Source organism: Diceros bicornis, chromosome 22 (assembly GCF_020826845.1).
Source record: "Diceros bicornis minor isolate mBicDic1 chromosome 22, mDicBic1.mat.cur, whole genome shotgun sequence".
NCBI lineage: Eukaryota > Metazoa > Chordata > Mammalia > Perissodactyla > Rhinocerotidae > Diceros > Diceros bicornis.
In genome coordinates this window covers 23,349,278-23,373,469 of record NC_080761.1, presented here as the reverse complement: position 1 = coordinate 23,373,469, position 24,192 = coordinate 23,349,278, and the positions used below count along the sequence as shown (strand labels likewise).

Genomic DNA, 24,192 nt, shown 5'->3' with positions numbered 1-24,192 from the left:
TAAACATTTAATGAGTGCCTACCATGTGTTAGGAACAATTAGATTCTTGGAATATAGAGACAAAAGACATCCTCATTCCTGAAGTAGCTCATTGTCTAGTATATGAGATGGAAAAATAACCAGTCAATACTCTACTCATGTGTCAGTAAGGTATACACTTGGCTGAAAGTAAGAGAAAACCTAACTAATAACAACTTGAATAATTAAGGAATTTGGTCACCTGACATGAAATATAAGGGAGTTCAAGACTGGTATGGCACCTAAACAATGTCATCAAGTATCTGGCTAACATTTTGTCTTTCTTCTTTACAAGCTTTGCTAGGTAGCTCTCATCCTTATAGTCTCAAGATGGTTTCTATGCCTCCCAACATCAATCTGGTCTAGAAAGAAGGAAGTGGGAAAGTGAAGAGCTAAAGGGAAACCCTCTTCAGTATCTTCATCTTACATCTTTTGGATAGACTATGACATGGCCACCCTTGGCTAAAAGAATGTTTTCAGCTTCTAACTAGAGAAAGACAACGGGGAAGAGAGGTTGGAATAGGTGTTAAATGAGCCAATCTACACACTAACATGCTAGGGTGAACATAGGATGCAATGGTTTGGAAGGTTAAGAAAGGCTTCCAGGTAGAAGTGACACCTGAGCTGAGTCAGGAAGTATGAGTTGGAGTTAACCAGATCAATAGGAGAGAAGGGCACCCTAAGCAGAGGATATAGGACATACAAAGGCAGGGAGGAGTGGGTCCTGTGATGGCATGCCTGGGGTTCATAGGGTACAGGTTTGCAGTGATGACAATTAAAGTTGGAGAGAGATGTTGGGGACAAAGCAAGCAGTGCCTGAAAGCTATGTTAAGGAGTAAGCAGTGCCTGAAAGCTATGTTAAGGAGTTTAGACATTATCATGCAGGCAACAGTGATAGGTTTTCAAGCATGGGGTAGGAATGATCAGATTTGTGTTTAGAGAGCAGAAAACAGATTAGTAGTCAACTGAGACTACAGTCAGAAGACTGTTGAACTAATCAAGGCAAGACGTAATAAAGGCCTGACCTTTAGTGATGGTGGTGTGGACGGAGAGAAGGGTTCATATTTTAGACATATTAAGAGAGAGGACTACTTGATCACTGATTAGGTATGAGGGTAGAGAAGACTCAAGGTTGATTCCCAGGTTTATGGCTTAGGCAACTGGGGGTTGATGGGACCATTCATTGAGGCAGTGAAGATGGGAGGAAGAGCAAATGTCAGATAGCAGGTAGATATTTGAGACTGGAGCACTAGAGAGGTCACTGACCCAGATCCAATTGCTAATATAAGTAGCCTAACTAGTTCCTCTGCCTCCAGTCTTATCCCTTTCAATCTATTCTCCAACCTGCAGCTTGAGTAATCCAATTAAATGCAGAGAGAACCGTGTCCTTCCACTGTTTAATTAATATCATTACAGTATCATTTTTTCTTTTAGTTTAATGAGCACATACCATGTGTCTGGTACTGAGCTAGGGGCTTTACATGCCTTATTTCATTTAATTCTCATTCTTGAGGTAAATATTGCAACTATCTCTATGAAAAGAGGGCTCAGAGAGGTAAAGTAACTTTCCAAAATTTCCTTACCTCATAAGCCTCGGAGCTGGGTTTTAAACTGATGTCTAGTCTGTCTGACTAGGGTCAAGTAGACTCCATGGCCCTCTGTGGCTATACTTGTCTTAAATAGTGGATGCTGCTTTTACTTCTGCCAGTGATGGGATTAATTCCAAATTAATTCTCTGCTTCTTTAAGTCACTTACTCAGATTCAGACTTTTAGGCGGGACCATCTAATTTGACAAGTAGATGTCATATGCTCTTGTTCTGGGTGCAGGGAAGCTGGGTTAGAAAACATCTGCCCCTCCTCCAGACACAACAGAAAAGAAGCAGTTGACCTTTAAAGTTCTTCTAGGTTTAAGAAATTGTGTGGGTTTTGGTGCATCATCTTGTCATAGATTCACACATGTTATCACTGGTGTTAGTGCAGGTGTAGGTATCTTAATTAGTACCGTGGCTTTAATACTAACTTCAATATCAGACTTGACTTTTCCTTTCTCATCTTACAAAACATCTTTAGTTGTTCTCTACCTTACAACCATTAAAGGTTGAAGAAGGCATGTGTGGCAAATTGTGGGTGGTGCTGGGTGAAAAAGCCAGCTGTTCAGCTTCTAAGCATCGTTACAGCATGGCATTATCCTGGTGAATTTACTAGCATCTGGTCGTCAGTGTTACATTTTCAGAAAGATCATTTTATCTGTGCTTCAGAATTTATCTGACTCATGGAGACTGACTTATGCTCATTAAACTCACAAGAAAAGCCAGAATTCTAATTAGTTAATTTATAGTGAGAAATAAATGTTCAAGCATATCAGTTATGTCAGCCTAATAAAAGGATCTTCAATACTCTGGCTTCTCTTCAGATCGTGTAAATCTTTCACCTTTTTAAAAGCGTTCTGTCTCTTGGTAAAAAACCATATAGAAAGCCAAACTATAATCAGAATGTTGCTCAGTGTGTTTGGAATCAGAGTGAGAAGAGTTAGTTATATGATTACAATGATCAACGGCTTCAGACTCTGATTGTAATAGTCAGGACTCTTTCGGTTCTAAGTGACAGACGCACAATTACAATTATCTTGGGCGAAAAGGGGAGTTTATTGAAAGAGTACCGGAGTACCTCATGGAACCCTGGGAAAGTCTGTGGAAGAGCTGGGCTTCAGAGACTGCTGGAATCAGGACTAGAAAATCTCGAGATTCTTTCCTGTTGCCTTTGTTTGTTCCCTCTAAAGGTAGGGACATTACATCTTATGGTTCTCATCACAGGAGAGTGACTGACCCTTTCCTAATGGTCTCTATTAAGAAATCCCATGGGAGAGCCCTGACTGGACATGGGCTGGAGGCTGATATTTGGACTTATCAGCTATGGGTAGTGATGGAGTGATAGAGCAGGGCCACATGGTACAGCCTTGCTCCTGGTGGTTCCAGACAATGAATTAAAGTCATTATTGCCTGCCATAAGTCAGATTGGAGCACTGACATTAGTGTACTCCAGCTTTGTTCCCAGAACCAGAGAAGTCTATTTATGAGCTGGGACACCTCTTCCCCAGACCAATGAGTAGCACCAATGCCTCCCTTATTTTTCTCACCTCTTGGCTTCCTGAGTTTCTCTGAAGGCCATTTCTCTTCCAACGGACTTGTTCTTTTTTTAATATTCTATATTTGGCTACAGCCTTAAGCTGACGTCTACAAGGAAGATCCATGTTGATTTTCCACATTTTTATTCTCAAAAGACCATCTTATTTCAAATTTAATGAAATATATCACTTAAAGATTATTACCCTGTTCTTCAGATTAAAAAAAGGGAGATCACAGTTTATAACTGACTGAAAGTCATCATTCAATATTATAAAAGTTTCCATTTTGAGAGCCACATTGCCTTTTCAAAAAGATAAGTGAATATTTTAATCTTCCACCTCTATTTATGTTGAATTCTCATTGTAATAAATCATCTCTTTATATTCTAATTTTATTTTTATTGCTTTATTTATTCAATAAATATTTTTCAGTGCCTACATTGTATCAAGCTCTGTGTTAAGAGGTGATAATAAAGAGAGGGAGGAGGACCCAAATGTGGGTGGAATGGGTTTCTGCCTACTTTAAGTGAGTTGAGAGATGCGCACTGCTGCCTTGCAAGACCGGCCTGCCCAAAGCAACACTCTGATATTTGAATGATAATCATATCATTTGAATCATAACTTTGGATGAGAAGAGAGTAGGGAAACAAGTTCATTGTCGTCTTTTAACACTTAAACATTTTAACATTATGGAATATTTCCATTTTAAGATTATGCAATATTTCCATATAAAATATTTTTCAAACATCCATCTACTCATTACCTGCTCATAATGTAAGTTAATATTTTTATGTATTTTCATCATGTTTTTTTAGAGAAATGATTTATCATGACATAAATAGCCATCCAATATATCCACCCTATTGATGGACATTAGCTTCCAAATTTTCACTATTACAATAAGGCTGCATTGAATATTCTTATACATGTCTCCTTGACAGTATATGCAAGGGTTTCTGTATACTCAGAAATAGAATTGCTAGGTATTAAAGATGTGCACCTTCAATTTTGCAAGATATTGTCACTGTTATAGTGTATGAATATACTCATTTTTTATATCCTTATGAACAGTATAGAGATTTTTAATTTTTACCAATCTAATGGATGTAAAGTGGTACCTCGATGTTGTTTTACTTTGCATTTCACTAATTCCTGAATTTAAGACTAAATTTTAAGCCTGAATTTATTTTCAAATATTTATTAGCCATTTTGGTGTCTTCAACTGTTTATAACTTTTGTCCATTTTTCTATGAGATTTTGTCTTTTATTGATTTGTAAGAATTTTTTATTTATTCTGGGTTCTAATCTTTTTATAATAAATATCTTCTAATCTATGGCTTCCTTGTAACTCTGTTTATGGTGTCTTTTGATCAATGGAAGTATTAAATTATAATTTAATCAAGATCTATATATAAAATTTCAGACTGTAAACCTTTTAGAAATTATATACACCCACACACATATGTAACATATATTGAGTCATCCATTTATAAATAGAGGAGTTATTTTATGTCCTTCAACAAATTTTATAATTTTCTCCATAAATATAAATCTTGTTAGATGTATTCCTATAAGAACCTTAGAAATTGTATTGCAATTATAAATGGGATTTTACCACTTTAATTATGCTTTCTAATTTCTCGTTGCTGGTATATGGGTATACTATTTTTGTATATTGATGTTGTGTCCAACAACCTTCCTGAAACTGTTGTTATGATTTGTAGATTCTCTTGGATTTTTTAATGTAGACAATCTTATCATCTGTGGAAGATGAAAATTTTGTTGCATTCTAGTTATTATATTTATGCTTATTTTTCTTGTTTTACTGCATTTGCTAGAATCTCCAGTACACCATTGAATAGAAATGCTGACGGAGTACTTCTGTGACTGTTTGGGAGTGTCTGGGGAAGCTTTTCATCAGTTTAGTTTTGATTCTCATTTACTGTTTTCTTCTCATAGTATTGTTACCCTTTTCTGTTCATTTTAAGTATGTTGAATTTTCCTGGACTAGCAACAATCAGGTGATTCTATGGAGAGGGAATTAGAAGTTGGAGCAGTTTCTTCACTATCTTAGTTCAAGATTGCCCTCTTCTGTTGGAATAGTGAAGTGAACTTTATTTCATTAATGACATCTTTTTTGGAAGAGTGGTGGTTCTAGGACTCTTAATTTCTGGGCTTGATTTCTTATTTTTCTTTATCTTGCATGTTGCCCCCCACTTACCCAGAAACAGCACTTTTCCAAGACTGCCATTGTGGTCTTGCATACTTTCCAAGCCTCTTTCTTGGAAAGCCAGTGTTCAAATCCTCTAGTCTCAGACTTGTTCTCACTATTTCCCCATCAGGGAAGGATGCTATCTCTCTGGGGGCCAGATCCCCTGTGTTCCATCCTCACTAGGGACTTGCCACTCTCTCTTCCATGTAATCTCCGCCTGATTTTGCTCCAGCATGGGCTCCATATCTTGCTCTACTGATTCAGGTTTATTTTCCCAACTACGTGTAAACTGAAGTTTGTAGTCTTTTCTAGCCTCTATTGTGCTCTACACATAGACGATTGTGTGATTTTATTTGCTTTGCTGTTGATGTGTCTGGTTTTGGAGGAGGTATATAGAGATTTGGATTTAGGGAACCAAAGGCTCTAGGGATGTGTCATAATCTTGCTCTATGACTGTGAATTTGTCATTTTGTCTTTGTGATTCTGTCATTTTTTGCTCGACATATTCTATGTGTTGTTATGTTTAATGACTTAGTATTGTTGTATCTTCTTGGTGACTTGTTCCTTTCATCAGTAGGTAATAATCTTTAATAATTTTTTACTCAAAGTTGATTACATATGATATTAATATGAGAACACTAACTTGCTTTTGGTTAACACTTGTAGATATATATTTTTATATTCTTTTACTTTCAAACTTTCTTTGAAAATAATTTTATTTTAGGTATAAAAGCACAGAGTTGGACTATATAATACAATTTGATGTTCAGTGTAAGGCTGAGAAAATACTTTCACTGATGGGTTTAACCCCTTTACTTTCATTGTGATTGCAAAGATATTTAATTTCATTTCTATGATTTTAATTTGTCTTATGAGCAGAAATGATTTTCTTCTCTTCTTTTTGTTCTCCTTTCCTACTTTCTGTTAGGTTGGTCTTTAAAAAAAAATCCCATTTGCTGGTTTGAAAGTTACACTTCTAATTTTTGTTCTTTTAATTGCCAGTACTCAAACTTTAGTGTGCATCAGACTCACCTAGAGGTCTTGTTAAAACACAAATTACTGAGCCCCACCCCCAGAGTTTTTAATTCAGTAGATCTGGAGTGGGACCCAAGTATTTGCATTTCTAAGAAGTTTCCAGGTAATGCTAATGATGCTATTCTGGAAACCACACCTTGAAAACCTGTCAGGAATTGGTGGTTACCACCAGGTAAATATTAGCACCTGTAACCATTCTGAGTTGGACTGTCTTCTTGTTTTGGAATTCTTTTACTCATTGAATTCTCTTACTTTCCCACCAGCTCAGCCATACATTAAAATGTTTAAATTTCCTTGTACCCAATATTTTTAGGTGCGAAATTCTCAGAGGAGTTTCTTTGACCATCTAGTCCCATAATCTGGCCAGGAACAGAAGTAGGGCTTTAATTTCTCATAGGAGAAGAATTTTTTCCCCCACCCTGAGTTCCAAACAGAGAGAAACTTTCTTGCAAGTTTCCCTGGACTGGTGGCTGGAGTTTCTTTGGTTTCTTTTATGTGGAGGTAGAGCCTTTACAGACTCCTGGCTGTAAGTAGGAATTTAGCTCTTTGCCTTCTGTGAAACCCAAGGCTGTGTCTCCTACCCTTGATATGCAGTTCAAACTCCAGACCCAGCCTTGGGACATCAGTTTAATCACTCCATATCATTCTAATGAGGGACATCTAATGGGACATTCTAATGGGACATCACTCATTCTGTGTGAGTATCCTCTTCATTACTAGCACCTCAGAGTTTCCTCTTTGAGTTTGGCTGTGCATATAGATTGGGGGGGGTTGGTGGGGAGGATGTATTTCATCTAGGATTTCTGTGTGTTTAATGCGGTGGAGGCTGGGGAAGCCATGTAATCTCAGTCCACCTAGTTATCTTCTGTTATCTTTTCAGTTGTCATCTAGCAGAGATCATGTGGCCTAGGATCAAAAATGTTTGAGAGGCAGAAAGTGGGTGGTAAAGAGAATCCCAAAAGTCTGGAATGCACTTGAATTGAGGGATTTGGGATTAGTAGCATATCATTAGTACAGGAGAGTAGTAGGTAGTGCTGAATTGAAAGTAATTGAAGGAAGGACCCCCTGCTAGTAGTAGGTGACAACATAAATAAGGCCTTGGATAGTTGTGGGTTTTGGAATTTTTATTGAGGCTAATCCTCCTCGAAATGTTTTTATTTCATGTAAAGTTATACCACTAAAAATTTAAAAGATCTTTCTTTTTGGAGCCATTCTTTTCTCAAATACTGACTTATCCCTCTTAGGTGTACATTGACAACATACGCTGAAGAATATGCTCCACCATATGATTATCAGCCACTTGTGAGTATAAGAGGGCTGAAAAGCCATATTCTAATACTTATTTATGTGCTTAAAATGATTCTTTACATCTAGTGTAAATAGTCAAGCTTGGGAAGAAAGGACAAATTGCTGAGATTTATGATGTTTTATATTTATTTAGAGATATTATCTATTTGTGGGAGTCAATGGAATGTTTTATGGTTATGATTTATTTTTGGAAGTTTATAGATTTCAGGGAGAAAATATTGCAGTGTCCAAAATATATTACTTTCTTCCTCATCTTGTTTTATTGTCCCCTCCCTGAATTCAATTTATCTGGAATAAGAACCTACCTTTCTATTCATTTGTATTGCATTGAGACATAAAAGTAAGTGGCTTAATTTAGCTCTGGGAAATGTGTGTGTTGGTAAAATATGTCCAGTTTATAACTTCAACATATTTGTACTTAAAAAATTAAACAACAGAAACAACACAAGGCGGCTTCCTATTAGTCTTGTTCTAGGAGTCTTAACCGGTGTAATAGATAAGAGATTTAACTATTGAAAAAGAGGAGAAAAAAAGTCATCTTCGTTTTCAGATAGTATGACTATCTTCTTAGGATAACCAAGATACTAAACTGAGAAGTTATTAGAATGAATAAGACCACTTAGTAAGGTGACTGAACACAAAATAAGTATATCAAAGACAGTATCTTTCCTTCATATCAGCACTAACTGCTTAGTAAAGTGTAAAAGAAAAAAATACAAATTTGTGTTACTATAGCAACACAAATTTACAATACTTTTATGAGGAAAATTCTAGATCAAATTCTAGATCAAACACAATAAAGAAGGTGTGGTAGTTTGTCTCCAAAGATGGCAGACTTTCCTGTTTGCACAGGCCACTTCCCCAGCAAGAGGTGAATATCCTTCCACTTTTTGAATCTGGACTGTCAGGTGACTGATTTGATCAATAGAACACGGCAAAAGTGACCCTGTGCCAGATCTCGGCTAGCTGTAAGAAGACTGCTTCCGACTCTTGGAGCCCTGAACCACCATGTAAGAAATCTAGGCTACTCTGCTGGAGGGAGAGGAGGAACACTGATGAGCTTGACTCATGAGTGAGGAAGCCATCTTGGACGTCCAGCCTAGCTGAGCCTGGGCTACAGCTCCAGCTGCCATCTGATTGCAACTCGCGAGAGATTCCAAGAAGAGGAGAATAATAAATTGTTGTTTGAATCAATTAAGTTTTTTTGTTGTTGTTTAATATGCACCCAAAGATAACAGAGACAGAACCTCAAATACAGGGGAATAACTACCATTTTAGGGGACTGGAAAACTAATTATAAACTAAATTTATAAATTAATATAATTATAATAAAAATTCCAATGGATTTTGTTTTCTATAACAACTCTAAGATTCTAAGAATTATTTGAAAGAATAAACAGATTGAGTGTAATCAAAAGTTTTTTGAAATGGTGGCATAACCAATTTAGGGAAGTAAAGGATTCATGATACTACCTTCATTATATATTATATTCTTATTTATTTTTTCTTATTAAAAAATAGCATTCAAGCCATTAAAAAAGCAAATATGATAGCCTATGGGTTAATGTGTCTTGTACACAAAGAACTCATATATATTGGCAGGAAAAATGTTAAGACCCTAGGGAAATGAGCAAAGGACATATATACAAAGTAGGAAATATAATTAACTAGCTAATAAATATAGGTAAAATCCCAATTTACAAATAATAAAAGATTTGAATTAAAACAATAAGATTTATTTTGCTAATAAAATTGGCATTATTTTAAAAAATAATAATACTCAGTGGAGTGAAGATGGGGTGAGATGGGCACTTTTATCTGTTGCCAGGAAGAATGTAAATTGTTTTAATCATTCTGGAAAGGAATTTGGCAATATGTATGAAGATACTATTTGATGTAATAATTCTCCTTCTAAGAAATTTCTCCAAAGAAAAATAATTCAAACTAGGGATAAAATTTACATCCAAAGAAACTCATCACTGAATTATTTATAAAGGCAAAACTTGGAAAGTACCTAATGTTTTAGTATTAGGAGCAGTACTAATTAAATATGTTATAATCATATGATAAGATACTTTATAGCCTTAATAATGTCCATAGATAGTTCTTAGTATCTTGGTAAATTTTTATTTAAGGTTAATAAAAACTTTAAGATACAAAATTGAGTGTGTATTTAAGCTCTGTAAAAATGTAGAGGGAAAAACCTGAAGGAACTGTCAAAATGCTAATAAAGTTGGCCATTGAATAGTGAGATTCTAGGTGATTTGCTTCATCTTTACACTTTTTAGAATTTTCCAATGCAGCATGTTATGATGGTTTATAATCAGAAAAACTACAAGGAAACAAATGTATCATTTAAAAATGCAATTCAGGCTCATTTCCTTGTATACATGGGATTTAACTCCATCTCTAAACAAAAGGAAGTTGCAAGACATAACTAAAAATTTGCAAAATTCAAAGGGCTAATTTCCCCATAGGCATAAATATAAAGAATGTGGGATGTATTCTCAGGGTGTATAAATCTTTAGCCATTGTGTTATATATTTGTGATTTTAATTTTTTCAGCATTAGTTCTACTATTTCTCATGTTGCTTGTTTCCACATGAGCAGCACAGCATGCCATGGCCGTTGTTTGGCTTTATTTAGAGTTTTGTTCATTCACTTCTAAGTTCCATGCCAACGTGATTGATTTTGCGGTGTGTTTTTAGCATTGCTTCTAGCACCTCCATTTAATGAATGCTTGAGTTACATTGTTATAGGATACAAAAAATGTTTTAAATTATAATGACAGTGGATGGTTAAATAATAGTAGATTAATGACTGAACTCCAACATAGATGTTACCATGCACATAAACAAGTGTCTGATTCATAAAATACTGACAAAAGAGGGAGAATAATTGTTACTTGCTAGAGACTTCACCATGTGGCCTTAGCATAAACACAGTTCACCATACATGGAGGCTACTGCCTTTGCACTTATGTATTTCCTGAAGAAATCTTAACGTATTTGGATTCATATTATTTCAAATTTTGTGTATGAATTGAGACCTTATTAATTTTTATATTATAGTGTCTTGCATTTGCTTAATTCATGTTTGCATAAAGTGGGACAGCATTATAGGAAGTCTAAAGGGAATGCAAGTTATCACCCCATAGCTCTAGACGTAAGTAAGGAAATACAGAGTATTAAGAAGCTATGAAATCATTTCCAATCATTTCAATCACTTCTTCAGAACTCCACCTCTTAAGCTGGATACTTATTATGGCTCATCCCAATTTCAATGAAAAATATCTTCTCTTAAAAGCTTCACCATCCTTCTCCCAAAGAACTAAAATAGAGGAAAAGTTGCAGAGAAGATACGTTAGAGGATTGGTCCAAGGCTGCCTGTTTGTAGGTATGTGAGCCTTTAGGACAGGGGCTAAGTAGCTGAGGATAATGGTGGAGAGTCGACTGAATATACTAAGGATGAGTAAGGAAAAGAATTAGTTCAGGCAGGGACTAGCAAACTCAAGAAGTTGAAGGGTCAAGGGAATGAAAATATTGAGAAAAAAGAACAATAAGCATGGCAGTAACGAAGGAGTGAGAGAACCAGAAGAATTGGAGGTAATGAGCAAATGGGATATACTGGAATTTGTTGGAATTTTGGATGTAAAACAATTCTGAGGAATGACAGAGCCCAGGATGTGGCCATGGTAGTGCGTTTCTATAGTGGAATCAAAGTCATTAACTTGAGAAGGTGAAAAAATGGTAAGCCAGAACATTGGTTAGATTCTAAATATGGGTGTTGGAAATCAACCTACAAGACAGCAGGAAAGAAGAATGGGGCCGAAGACTGAATCAAATCACCAGTCCCTCAGTGGGAGCACTTTGGAGGATAACGGCTCCTCCCAGGCATGCAGCTGCCATTGGAGTACATCTGGTTGGTCATTATCAAGTGTGAAGTACCATTTTGTTTTCCTAAATAGAGCTGCCTATTGAATTATCTTTCCAGGCATATGAGTAGCTTTAAACCAAAAAGTGTTGCATATCCTAGTTCGTTCAGGGATCGAAAGCTGAGGAAGTTTTTAATAGAGAATTATGTTTTAAAGTTGGCATGCATTCCAAATTGACCACGAGGGGTCTGTTCAGTGTTGCATAGTAGGTAAGAAAAGAGGCTACATCTGTTTAACATCATTCCCAACAACGGCAAAACTGGCCTGTCCTGCCACTCGGGCTCTATGCACTGGTATGGATATAGCATTGTTAAAATAGCGATATTTCTGTGCTGATTGGAAATTCGCTGTGGCCTTGAGTCCCCCAGAACCCTGCCACTTGAGTAGAGAGCCTCAGCCTCTCCCCTGGACTCCCAGGACCCAGGATTGCATTACGGCTTTCCTGGGCCCTAAGCACTTGCCCCTTCGTGAGCTCTTTCTTCCATTAAAGAAAAAAAATTAAACAAAATATTTTACAACTGCGTCAGTATAAAGACAAATATAATCCAAATTGGATTGTATTGTTTTGGGAGGGGATTTAAAGGCTTATTACAGAAATATGTTTCTTAGGCTATATTTCTCATTGGCATTTTGTAAAGATTACCCATCTTTTTTCCCTTTTACACTGTTTGTCTCCTTGCCTATTTATGACTATGTTATTGTATTTTATGGCCATGTTATGTGACCACGTTACTGTTAACCCTCCTGAAATTATTACAAATATACCAATGAATGTTATCACACAAAACTAAACCATGTAATACTCATTTTTTTCTGGGAAATACTTTTGGACTTTTATATCCTATTTTAAGCAAAATTTTCTGTACAGTAGCTGCCATTGGCTTCTGCCCTGAGATGTTTGTGGATATTAAATTACCAGCATCATTTCCTGGCTTAGCTATAAGTCTCTATCATTTAATAGAGTTAGTTTTTCAAAATGGCATCTGCATTATTTTATTGTGGTAAAATATACATAATATAAAATTTACTGTTTTAGCCCTTTTTTATTGTACAATTTAGTGGCACTAAGTATACTCACATTGTTGTTATATTTATTTTGAAAATTCTGATTTTAAAGAAAATGAAAACATTTTTGTGGGCTCCTAAAAGTACTGTGAGCCCTAGCCACCTGTGCCTCATGGCTGATTGGGCCCAGCCTGGACCTTCTGGAAGTTTAACATCTGCCTGACCAGGGGCCTATAAGACTGGCCCACTCTGACTGGCCAGTGTGTACTGATTGATAAATACTTTGAGTATCATCCCAGACCACAGTGCACCTTGGCTAGGAGTCAGAGGTGGGCAGCATCATTAGAAACCCGTTATTGTTCAATTAGGCTCCTTCACATGACAGACACTCACCAAAGGCTGGAATTGCCTTTAGTTTTCTGCTTCCTAGGAAGGGATGCCTACCAGGGGCCTCAAAAAGAAGATAAGCGAAAGAATGACTTGCTGAAAAACACTAAGAGCTGGGACAGAAAGTGAATCTAGAATAGATTGAGGTTTCCGTCGGAAATATCACTTGTCTGAACTACGTTGACTTTCATTCCCACTTCTTTTTAAGTCCCTCTCTTTGTATCTTTGCTCCATTCTGTGTCCACATGATCTTCCTTAATTTCATCCCAGCATACACAGTCCTTTTCCTTTTTTCTTGTTCTTTTTTTTTGTGTGTGATTCTGTTTTAAAAACATAATAGCATGAAAGGTTGTGCAATGTAAATCTGGCCACGTGAAATAATCATGTATAAGCCTTGTGGTCTAGAATAAAGTGTGGTTTTTCCAAACTTTTATCCAGAAAATTAAGGCTGAAATTTAACTAGGTAATGTTCCAGACTACATGATATATCTTCATGACTTATTAGTACTACTTTTCTTTTTACTGCATCTTAATATATCTACTATTTAATTTTCTCTTTGTTGTCCTGTTAATGTTCTGACTCAATATCTACTAACAAAAGAATAATGGCCATTTGCTAATATGTTTATCTTATTATGTATTATTGACTGAAATGAAGTGAAAGAGAGTTTTAGATTCTTCTGCAAATGAGGTAGTGGTGGGGGGGTGGAATTGGAGAAGAAGGAAGGGGTCGTGTGGTTGTACCTCGTATTTTTTCATCAATGTCAAGGTGTTCCAAAACGCTGCTAACCGGCATTAGTTAACCACGGAAACAGCCCTCTATTATTTGGGTTCAGAAGGAGATGGTGGCCTTCCCGAACCTGAAATCATACCTGAAAGATCTCAGTGTATGTTGTACATATGTGTGCTGACCTTATATGTATACATGTAGGCATGATTTTGTAGTTCTTAGGCAGACACTTTTTGTTCTGAGTCTCATGGCATTCTGCCAGCACTAAGGGACCACATTTTCTAGGCCCCAGTTTCAACCTCAGGATCTGCTGGCAGTTCTCATATAGCTCCACAGGGCTTCCACAGCTTCCCCAGCTGATACAATAGGATTTGCCTTTTGAGGGAAAATATATAGTTGCTGGTAGAAAGAGATAGAAATAGAACAAATAGGAGATAGGTATGATAGATATCCTTTCTATCTTCCTATCTTCCTATCTTCCTTCCTTCCTTCCTTCCTTCCTTCCTTCCTTCCTTCCTTCCTTCCTTTCTCTCTTCCTTTCTCTCTTTCTCTCTCTCTCTCTCTCTCTCTTTCTCTCTTTCTCTCTCTCTCCCTTTCTTTCTCTCTCTCTCCCTCTCCCTCTCCCTCTCTCTCTCTCTTTCCTTCCTTCCTTTTCTTTCTTTCTCCTATTTGGTCTGTTTTCTCTGGGAATGCTCTTTGATATAGACAGAGTACTCTTTAGAAACTCTTGGCTCTCAAATTCTACGATTTGATTTGATTTGATTCTCTCTCTTTGATCCTATCCCATCCTAATAGTTATTTGTTTATGACCAAGTAATCTTTTTGATTAAGTACCTTGGCAGACATTTAGTTCAAGTCTACTTGGAAATTAGGAGATAAATATTCTGACTCCTGCTCATTTCATATGTCACCAACAGTTGAGAAATTGTGGGTCTTGATTCTCAGGAAACTCAGATTCTCAAGTATGTTTTAGTGTTGTGGTTCTTTTCGTAGAAAGAACCTTGTTTCCTCTAAAACTATACCTTTATCTTATATTGCCTTCTGAAGTTAAGTAATCACGATCTCCTTTTTGTTTCTGTGTCGTCATAAAAGCTCGGTTCTATTTCAGGAACTTGAGATTGTGGGAGATTTTATTTTCTTCTCTTTGATTATCTTTAATTCCTACAGTGAACATATCTGATTTTGCAAAGAAGAAAAAAAATTTAAAAAAACCTGGGCCTCAAATTTATACCTAACTACACCATTATAAATATAAACAGTAGCAGACATCTTCACATAATATAGACTGAAGAATAAGAAAAATGATATTTATTTTTTATATAATTAAAATGATAGGACCAATCAAAATTTGTGCATAGAAAAGAAAAATGTGTCAGTAGCTAAGGTTTAATAGTGAATTGCTTAGTTTTTGATGCTGGCCATTCTAAAGTTTGTATGATATCAATCTTTAAAAGTCAGCTTATTTGATGAAGTGATTGTTCATATAGATCTCCATATTTGTCTTTGTGATGACTAGATGCAATGATATAGATATTTAGATTTATTTCTATGACCCTAACTTCCTTGCACTTACCATGACTATTTTCCTTTAGTTGTATTACCTGTATTTGTTACAAATGCTTTCCATTGTAAAATCTTATCGAATAAAAGGGGGTAAATGTTTCTTAAATATGTAACAAAAACATATCCAACTAGTTACATGTTTATTATAGCTATATTTTCCAGTTACTCTATGTCTGTAATGCAATCACTGGGAGAAAAAATATCCAATAGACATGAAATCATTTTAAAAGTGGTGAAGGAAATGAATGAAGGGATCTGTCTGAGATGCCTATCTCCCGTGATCCCAGGGTTGATAAAGGAGATTTGGCTGTAGAGGAACTGTTCTTTTCCTCCCACATCACTCTGCATGTGTGCTTAGAATACAACCTTGTTAGGGGTGGGCAAGTCTTCAGTCAAGTGCATATAAGTGCTAAGGAAGTTTATACATGATATGTAATGAAACAAAATATCACAGCTATCTACTTTTATATCTACTTTCATTCCATCCAATGTGACATTCACATAAATAAACTTGCTGCCTCAAATACCTTTTTAAGAGTAAATGGAGTATCCCAAATGAGCACACTTATAGGTATGCTAGGGAAGAACGGTCTTTGCTGTATGACCGCCAGGTGGCTAATAGCTTTCTGTAATGGTGGACACAAGGTTAGTTTGCAGTGACTGATTTGGCCAGGAAACATAGCCCATTATGCATTTTTATGGATGATCTGGATGAAGGAATTGAGACTATGCTTTCAAATTATAATATTAGATTAGGCAGAGTTACTGATGTTCCATAAGGCAGGCCTAAAGCTGAAGATGACCTTGAAAAATAAAACTATCAAAAATGAAAGGTCCTAAAGAAAAGGGATGAAATCAAATAAGAGTAAGTATAACCATGAAACAGTCCCTTGGAAGATTGGGAAAAACTAGGTGAGGACTGGGTATATGGTTGACTAAGAAACATCAACATCATTTTATTCTGAAAAAAGTTTGGGAGATAATGGTGCTTAGAGTAAGAATATAGCATCCAAGGGGCGGTAGGGATGGGGGTGGGGAGGGGATAGGGATCTAAGAGTAAGATACCCATCGCTTAAAAATACATTGATACTTTTTACTGACACAGGTGGTAGAACCATATTCCATTTGTCTTTCATAATAAGGGAGGGTCCACTGGGGGACCCACTCACCAAGAGGATCCTCCTGTAACATCCTAACCTGTCTTTCTGTGATCTGTTAAAAAAAAGAAGGAAGAGAAAGAGAAAAAAAGGAAGAAGAAAGCTTTCTTAACCTTAAGGCAGATTTTCCCCATCATGATTCTCTTGCTGCATCTTTAGTGCTGCCTATTTCTACAGGGCCTGTCTGCCCTCAGCGTTCCTTTCTCTAACACTCTTTTCCATCTTTTATAAGGATGTTTCTTTCCACTTTCTCAACCCTTCCCTGAAACAACACACTCAAAAATGATGAGACTGATTCTTACAGTTGGTTGTGTTCTGTCAGGTCTTGCGCTCTGCGATGCTTCTTTGAAAGTGAGAAATTGTTGGCTACCACTGCATTCTTCTACCTCCCTCTCCCTTCAGAATCTATGACATTGCAACACTCTCTCCTTCTCTGTCCTTCATGGCTTCTTTATGGACCCAACCATGGGTGTCCCTAAGATTTGGGCCCCAGTACCCTTTTCTTCTCATTTTACACAATCTCAGAGAATTAATCCACTCCCACGGCTCCCCAACCATCACTTTTTTGGGGTAACTTATTTTATGTAATTTCAAATTTATAGGAAAGTTGCAAGAATAGCACAAGGAGCTCCCATATAATCTTTACCCAGAGTCACCAATTGTTTACCATTTGAGAGTAGGCTGGAGACACTGTGCCTTTTACCTTTAAATAGTTCAATGTGTATTTCCTAAGAACAAGGACATTTAGCTATGGTAAAGTTTTCAACCTGGAAAATTGGTGCAGTGTAATTATGTAATCCATAGTCCATATTCAAATATCATCCATGGTCTCAATAATGTTCTTTATAGGTATTTTCCCCTGGCCAATGATCACTATTGTGCATAGGGCACTGACCTTTCTTCAGGCCATCTGTCCCACAGTACCACCTTCCAAACAAAGATTTTATACTGCTGTCATCTCAAATTAAAAATGTCTAAAATGTGGCTCATCATTTCCCCCCTGAAACAAGTCCTCCTCCATCTCCATGTCTTTCTTATTCTTTTTAGTGATGTTAAAACTCTCCCAGCCATCCAGGTTTGAAGCTGTGGATCGTCTTTGGTTCTTTATCCCCAGTTAGCCAGGTAAGTCCTTGAAGGTCTTCCTGTGAAATGTTTCTTCCAATCTGGCTCTGCATAAGCAGTTGTGTGCTGATGCCCACCCGTTCCACACCTCAAACACATTCTTCCAGGTGCCCTCATCTCCATCAAGGGCTCAGAAAAAGCTTGCAGAAAAAACTGTCCTATGTTAAGGGAACTTTGTCAGAACTCAGGGCCTGTGTAGCACCAGAATAGTGGACCAGCCAACAACACCGTGTGGTAATTCATGAATCTGTTTCTGTATACAATCTCTAAACACTTTTTACCACCCCCACTAAGTAGATGTTGAACAAACATTTAAATATTATGTTAGGGTGTTGAAAATATAGCAACTGTCTGCAACTCACATATGCAGAGGAATTGTGTCTAACTAATAACTGGCCTTCTTCCCGAACCCCCTACCAGTGGGAAAATACTAACTCTTCAATCCATTTAAAGCTTAGTCTGATTCCATAATTTAAATAGTTCCTATAGGAAGTGTTTAATTTCCTTTAAAAAAAAAAACTCACTTTCTCAGAGATCCTCTCTCATCCCATTTGCAGAAAAAAGCTAACATAGCGGAACTGAGACTGCTATTCGTTAAAAATCTGCTTGCAAGGTTGGCCCTAGTTGGCATCTAGAAACTTGGCTTTCTGGATAAGAATTCCCTAATAAGAATGGCTCCCTGTGCCTAAACTGTGCAAACAATGTGGTTTGTGCTGAACACCTGCTTTCCTTCTGGGAGTCTGAAATTTTGGTATGTGCCAGGCAGAGAGTGCCTACATGACCAGCCCCCAAGGAAAACCTTGGCTACTGAGTCTCTAGAAATCTCCCCCAATAGACAGCATTTCACAACTCATTGCTGGGGGAACTAAGCGCATCCTATGTGACTCACTGTGAGAAGACTCTTGGAAGTTTGCACTTGGTTTCCTCTGGACTTCAACCCATGTGCCCTTTCCCTTTGCTGATTTTGCTTTGTAGCTGTTTGCTGGACTACATCATAGCCTCACGTACAAGTAGATATTGAGTCCTGTGAGTCCTCCTAGCAAATCGTTGAACCTAGTGGTGGTGTTGGGAACCTCAATACACTCTATTTTTCTCCCTGTGGGAGACTGTTATTTTCTCACAATGGCTGCAACATGTGTGCTGCCATCCCACATGCTCCTATAATGTGGTTTTGACACTCCTCCCGTTGAGAGGCAGAGTCCATGTTACCTCCTCTAGAATCTGGGTGAACTGTGGCGATGGTGGAAGTGATGCTATATGACTTCTGAGGGTAGGCAATAAAAAGCAATACAGTTACATTCTGGTTCTCTTTGTGCCATCCTTGTTCTTAGAATCCAGTTACCATGCATGAGGAAGCCCAAACAGGCACACGGAGAGGACCTGTGTAGTTGTTCCAGTCAACAGCCTAGCTGAGGTCCCAGCAGATAGCCAGCGTAACTACCAGTTGGAATGAGAGAGATTTCTAGCCCCAGCTCACAAGTTGCCTCCAGCTTTCAAGTCTTCCCAGCTGAGGCCCCAGATACTGTGGAACAGTGAGATGCTGTCTTTGCTGTACCCTTTCCAAATTCCTGACCCAAAGAATCTGGAAATGGTTATTGTTTTATGTACTATCAATGGGTTGGCCTGTTATGCAGCAGTAGTAACTCTAATTCTCCCTAACATGGCGTCCAGGTATATGGAGAGAGGGATGTGATTTAGTATCCTGATGCCAGAGGAGAAGACTAGGCTTTTTTGTGTGGTGTTCTCTGCCTGTTCTGGTCTCTGGGTGGTATCCCTATTCCACCTGATTCTCTGGGCTTAGTTGGAGCCCAGATGACATGTCTGGGATGACTCAGCCTCATTTCCACTCCCACAGATACTGTAGATCCCACGGAAGCCTTCTGTGACTGCCATTCAGTCCCAGCTCCAATGTTCTGCTCTGCAGCCCCTGTTAGCAATCCCCTCTGTGGACTTGCAGCTACTTCAGGATCTTGTCTATGGCACAGGATATCAAAAGTGGCTCAGGATTGATGATTCTCAGAGCCTCTTTCTGCCTGACCATGCTTCTTTACCTGCTTGCATGGGGTTGTGCCCCAGGCAAATGAAAGTGCAGCCTGAGAGGTAGTCTGTTTCAAGAGTTCTCATGAGGGATGGGGGCCAGGAGACCCTCTATGACTTTCTGCCATTATTCTTATGTATCTAATGCACTTCTCTCCATCCAGGTCAAAGGGACTCTGCCTGTAGGGATAGCAAAATTTGGAAATACCAAAATCGGGCTCTTTCTGCTATCCTACTTCCTTCTTTTCCCTTATTTTCTTCTTCCTACAATTCCCCAGACTCTTCCCTATCTTCCTTCTCTCCATTCCAATTCATGGTTAAGCCTTAATGGCAAAGGATATTTTTTCTGTACATTTGGAGAACTCTATGATCTGAGTCTTCCAGGTTTGGCCATTGATATTCTAAAGTCCTCAAGATTGTGAGTTGGATTACAAGGCTATTGTCTTGCTGGAAAAAATCCTGTTTTGCATGTTAGAAGCTGATATTACTTTACTCTTTGCTTGCCATTTTTTCTGAAACAAATTTTGATCTCCCCTTGGGCAAATTGGTGGTTACCCACACTGAAAGGGGAAAACTACTAATAATTTTGAAATGATTACCCCCTGTATACTTAGTTTGAGTGGTACACCAAATTACTTGCTCGTCCAAGCCTCCCACCATCTCAGTTTGGCTTTGGGTCTGAGCCGCAGTCAATATCAAGGTCCTTTAAGTTGGTTCTTAGTGCAACTGCTTTCTTCTGTTCTATTTCGTGCCTTTTGTATTAAACTTTGAAAAACATACTTCCTCTGCTTTCTTATAATAATTATATCCTGCAGGTTCCTAATAGTTTATTCTTCTTTTTGAAAACCTGCTTTGTTCACCTATTCCATATTTGCAAGCTTCTGATTCCTGATTATATGCTTAGTCACAAATTTACTGTTTGTCTTTACTCCTACTATTTATATTTGCCCTGCTCCCTTGGTTTTGACTTATTTCCTTGCTCTGACTCTCAGTATCTCAGTCTTCCAATATTGCAGATTATTCAGGTACACATTAGTTAGGATGCTTCTAGTAGGTTGTACAAAACCCAACTCAAGCCAGATCAGACAATAAAAGCAATTTATTGGCTCACATTTTCTGAAAAGTCAGGCTTCAGGAAAGGATTGAAACAGCAATGTCATCATACTACTTATTGACTCTCAGATCTGCCTTTTATGGCATTGGTTTCATGCCATAGTTGTAGGAGGGCTGCCAGTAGCAACCTGGGCTAGGTGTTCCCTCCTTTATGTCCAATAGTGGAAGAAGTGTTTCTTTCCCCTAAACCATTGAACAAAAGTCTTGGGCTTAACTTTGTTTGGATAAACTCAAGTCACATGCCTGACACGGAATCAATCACCATCATTGAGAGTAGAGTGAGATTATCCTGATTGTTTTTAGGCCAGTTAAATTCTGCCCCTAGAACTGAGAGTGGGTCAGTCTACCTAAATTGCATGGCTGCTACACGATGGGAAATGGAAGAAGTGGAATCAGGGTGAGCTGGAGTCATGTCTCAAAGTTTGCGTGAGCTGATTATGCTCGTGTCTTCCCAATTCAATGTTCACTGACCTCCCTTTGGTAGCTAGAAGTCAGTCGTAGTGGGAAAATCTATGCCACAGAAATTCGAAGATTTTACAAATAAGTTATGGGGGGATTTTTTTTAGTGGGGGGAGAGCTGGTTTACCAATACACCTCTGATAATGGAAGGCACTCAATTTTATGTGTGTTAATAGGCAACAATCTCAACCAGTTTTCCTAACTTCAGAATTACTCCTACTTAGCCGCTTTTAAAAAAAATAACAGCTTTACTGAGGTATAATTCACATGCCATAAAAATTCACCCTTTTAAAGTGTACAATTCAGTGATTTTTAGTATATCCATGGGGTCATACAATCACCACCACAACCAATTTCACAACATTTTCATCACCCCAAAAAGAAACTCCATACCCTTTGTATTGTATCCAATAGGATATATATATATATGTGGAAAGAGATTTATTATAAAGAATTGGCTCACACAATATGGAGGCTGAGAAGTCCCACAATCTGCTGTCTGCAAGCTGGAAACCCAGGAAAGCTGGTGCTGTAATTCAGTCCAAGTCTGAAGGCCTGAGAAACAGGAGTACCAAGAGCAGGATAAGATTAATATCTCAGCTCAAGCAATCAGGCAGGAAGGGGCCAAATTCTTCCTTCCTCTGCCTTTTTCTTCTATTCAGGCCCTCAGTGGATTGAAAATGCCCACCCACATTGGGGAGGGCAAACTGCTTTATGAGTCCAACAATTCAAATGCTAATTTCATTGGAAATACTCTCACAGACACAGCCCAGAAATAATGTTTAGCCAAATATCTAAGTGCCCCGTAATCCAGTCAAGTTGACACATAAAATTAGCCGTCACACCCATTAACAGTCACTCCTTATTCCTCCGCCTCACCCATTCCCTTGAAAAGTTACTTTCTGTCTCTGTGGACTTACCTATTTTGGACATTTCCATACAATGTGTGGTCTTTTGGTTTAGCTTCTTTCACTTAGCATGATGTTTTCAAGGTTCCTCTATGCTATAGCGTCTATCAGTATTTTATTCCTTTTATTGCCAAATAGTGTTTCATTGTGTGGTTAGACCACATTTTGTGTATCTGTCTATCAACTGACGACATATGAGTTGTTGAGATGCAATTCTACTCACAGTTCCGGAATCCAGTCCTTTCTACCTTCATTCAGTCTTTAGTAACTTCTGCTGCCAGAATCCTTTTCCTAAAACATCATATTTAATCTCGTCACTCACCTCATCAAAATAAGTCATCCTTTCTGCCTAGGAGATGCTAAAGGAACATGTTGACCTTACATTTGAAGCTCTCTTCAGTTTGACTGGGGCTGGGGTAAGAATGAGCAGATCCTGTCTCCCTCTGGGGGGCAGTTTGGGTCAGTGATGCTCAAATCTCATTTAAAGGGCCTCTACGTGACCAAAAACAAACACACACACAAACCCCAAAAGAAATAGAACCCAACAACAAAAAGCAAAAGCCCAAACTATATAGAAAGTGACACAGATATTATGTAGATTTAGGATTTTATTGTTTATATTTCTTTTCATCTCTTAATTATTAAGAATTTCATGATGGTCCTGGAGGGATAATGGGTCTTACAGTCAGACAACTAGTTTGGAGTCCTGGCTGAGTTACTTAATATCACCATTCTTTAAATTCTCTCCTTCTGAGATTTTAAGCAAATGATCTTTTCTTGTATGTAAAGTGGAAGTAGTAATTCCTACATCAGAGCCCTGTTATGGATTAAAAGATATAAATACTCAGCCAGCTTGCCCACCCCATAATAGGCACTCAGTAAATAAATAGATACTATAATGATTGTTATGGTTGAACATATGGTTAAATTTTTCAATTATTTTCAATAAAGTCAACCTAAGATCAGAACTATTTTGGTGTTCTTTCATTGTTTTATAGTTTGGGTGATTTCAATATTGTCTTAGTGCTTTAAAATTAGTACCAATTTAAAGCAGAAATTAGATAATCAGTTCAAGGGCTTTATGTTCCTTGTCTGCCATTACCCTTGATGTAATCTGAAAGAATCAATATTTCCTTTGGGAAATGGTCAGTGATAGTGTCTTGTTTTATTGCAATAGAAGCTTTTATGAAGTGCTTTAAGGATAAATACCTTAAACATTATATTGGGTTAGACTGAGGTAAGTTTCTCATAGGAATGAATCTTTCAGCTTGGTATTTATTGGCTAGTATGACTTGATACCAATTGTTAGAGATATAACTGAAGATATTATTCTTTGGAATGATTATAACATTAATTTAAAAAAATGTATGGAGTGATAGATAAATTGTAATTGTTTTGGTCTTATGTAGATGATCATAAAATTTAGGTTGTTCTTTATGCTGTATATTTACGGTTTAAAAAAATTTTACATGTAAAATAATTTATCTTTTTACTTTTATAAATAAAACAACCATGAAGTAGATTCTCCTTTCAGAATTAGAAGTACTTATAAATGCAATAGCTATTTTTTTCATTGAAGCATTTGTAATTTGAAAGGTTAAATTAATCAATTGTTTGAAAATTAAACTTGGATCATGATAATACTAACACATTGAAGATCAACTTTTATAAATCACTCCTTTTCATATATCTCAGCCATTCAATATTATTTCTCTTTTCTCCCCTCCCCATAGGATTATCCTTGTCAAGATGATTATTCAATAGTCCACAGAAAATGTCGTTCTCAGTTCACAGATCTAAATGGTTGCAAAAGATTTGGCATCAACACTTGGCATGACGAGAGTGGGATTTATGCTAATTCATATGTAAAACAAAAACTCTACCCATTAACTGGTGGTCCTATTGTCCCCTTTTAAAATAATGTATGGAATCAGATTTTCTAATAATGGATGTAACAGTTGATGATTTTCTATCCTAATAAATGCAGTGGAAATGTTACTATAATAGGTTCCTTTAAAAATAAAATCTTATACTCTAGACCAGTGTGTATATATCCTTCTTTTCATAAGCTACTCTGGT

At 37.4% G+C, this 24,192-nt stretch overlaps 1 protein-coding gene across 2 annotated transcripts in view; it reads left to right on the top strand.

The window, feature by feature from the left end:
* CFAP95 (cilia and flagella associated protein 95) overlaps window positions 1–23,935 on the top strand; it is a 71,319-nt gene extending 47,384 nt beyond the window's left edge. Inside the window, exons 1-4 of one of the 2 annotated variants that reach the window (XR_009223433.1) lie at window positions 6,649–7,087; window positions 7,635–7,692; window positions 17,522–17,596; window positions 23,847–23,907. Coding sequence is in view for 1 of the 2 variants with exons in the window: in XM_058565692.1 (XP_058421675.1) it covers window positions 7,635–7,692; window positions 19,912–20,051; window positions 23,847–23,877 (229 nt within the window). In the remaining variant the exon portion in view is untranslated. Of the gene's footprint in view, window positions 1–6,648; window positions 7,088–7,634; window positions 7,693–17,521; window positions 17,597–19,911; window positions 20,052–23,846 lie in introns of those variants that run through there. The other variant, XM_058565692.1, reaches the window with a different exon arrangement.
* The last annotated feature ends 257 nt before the right edge of the window (window positions 23,936–24,192 follow it).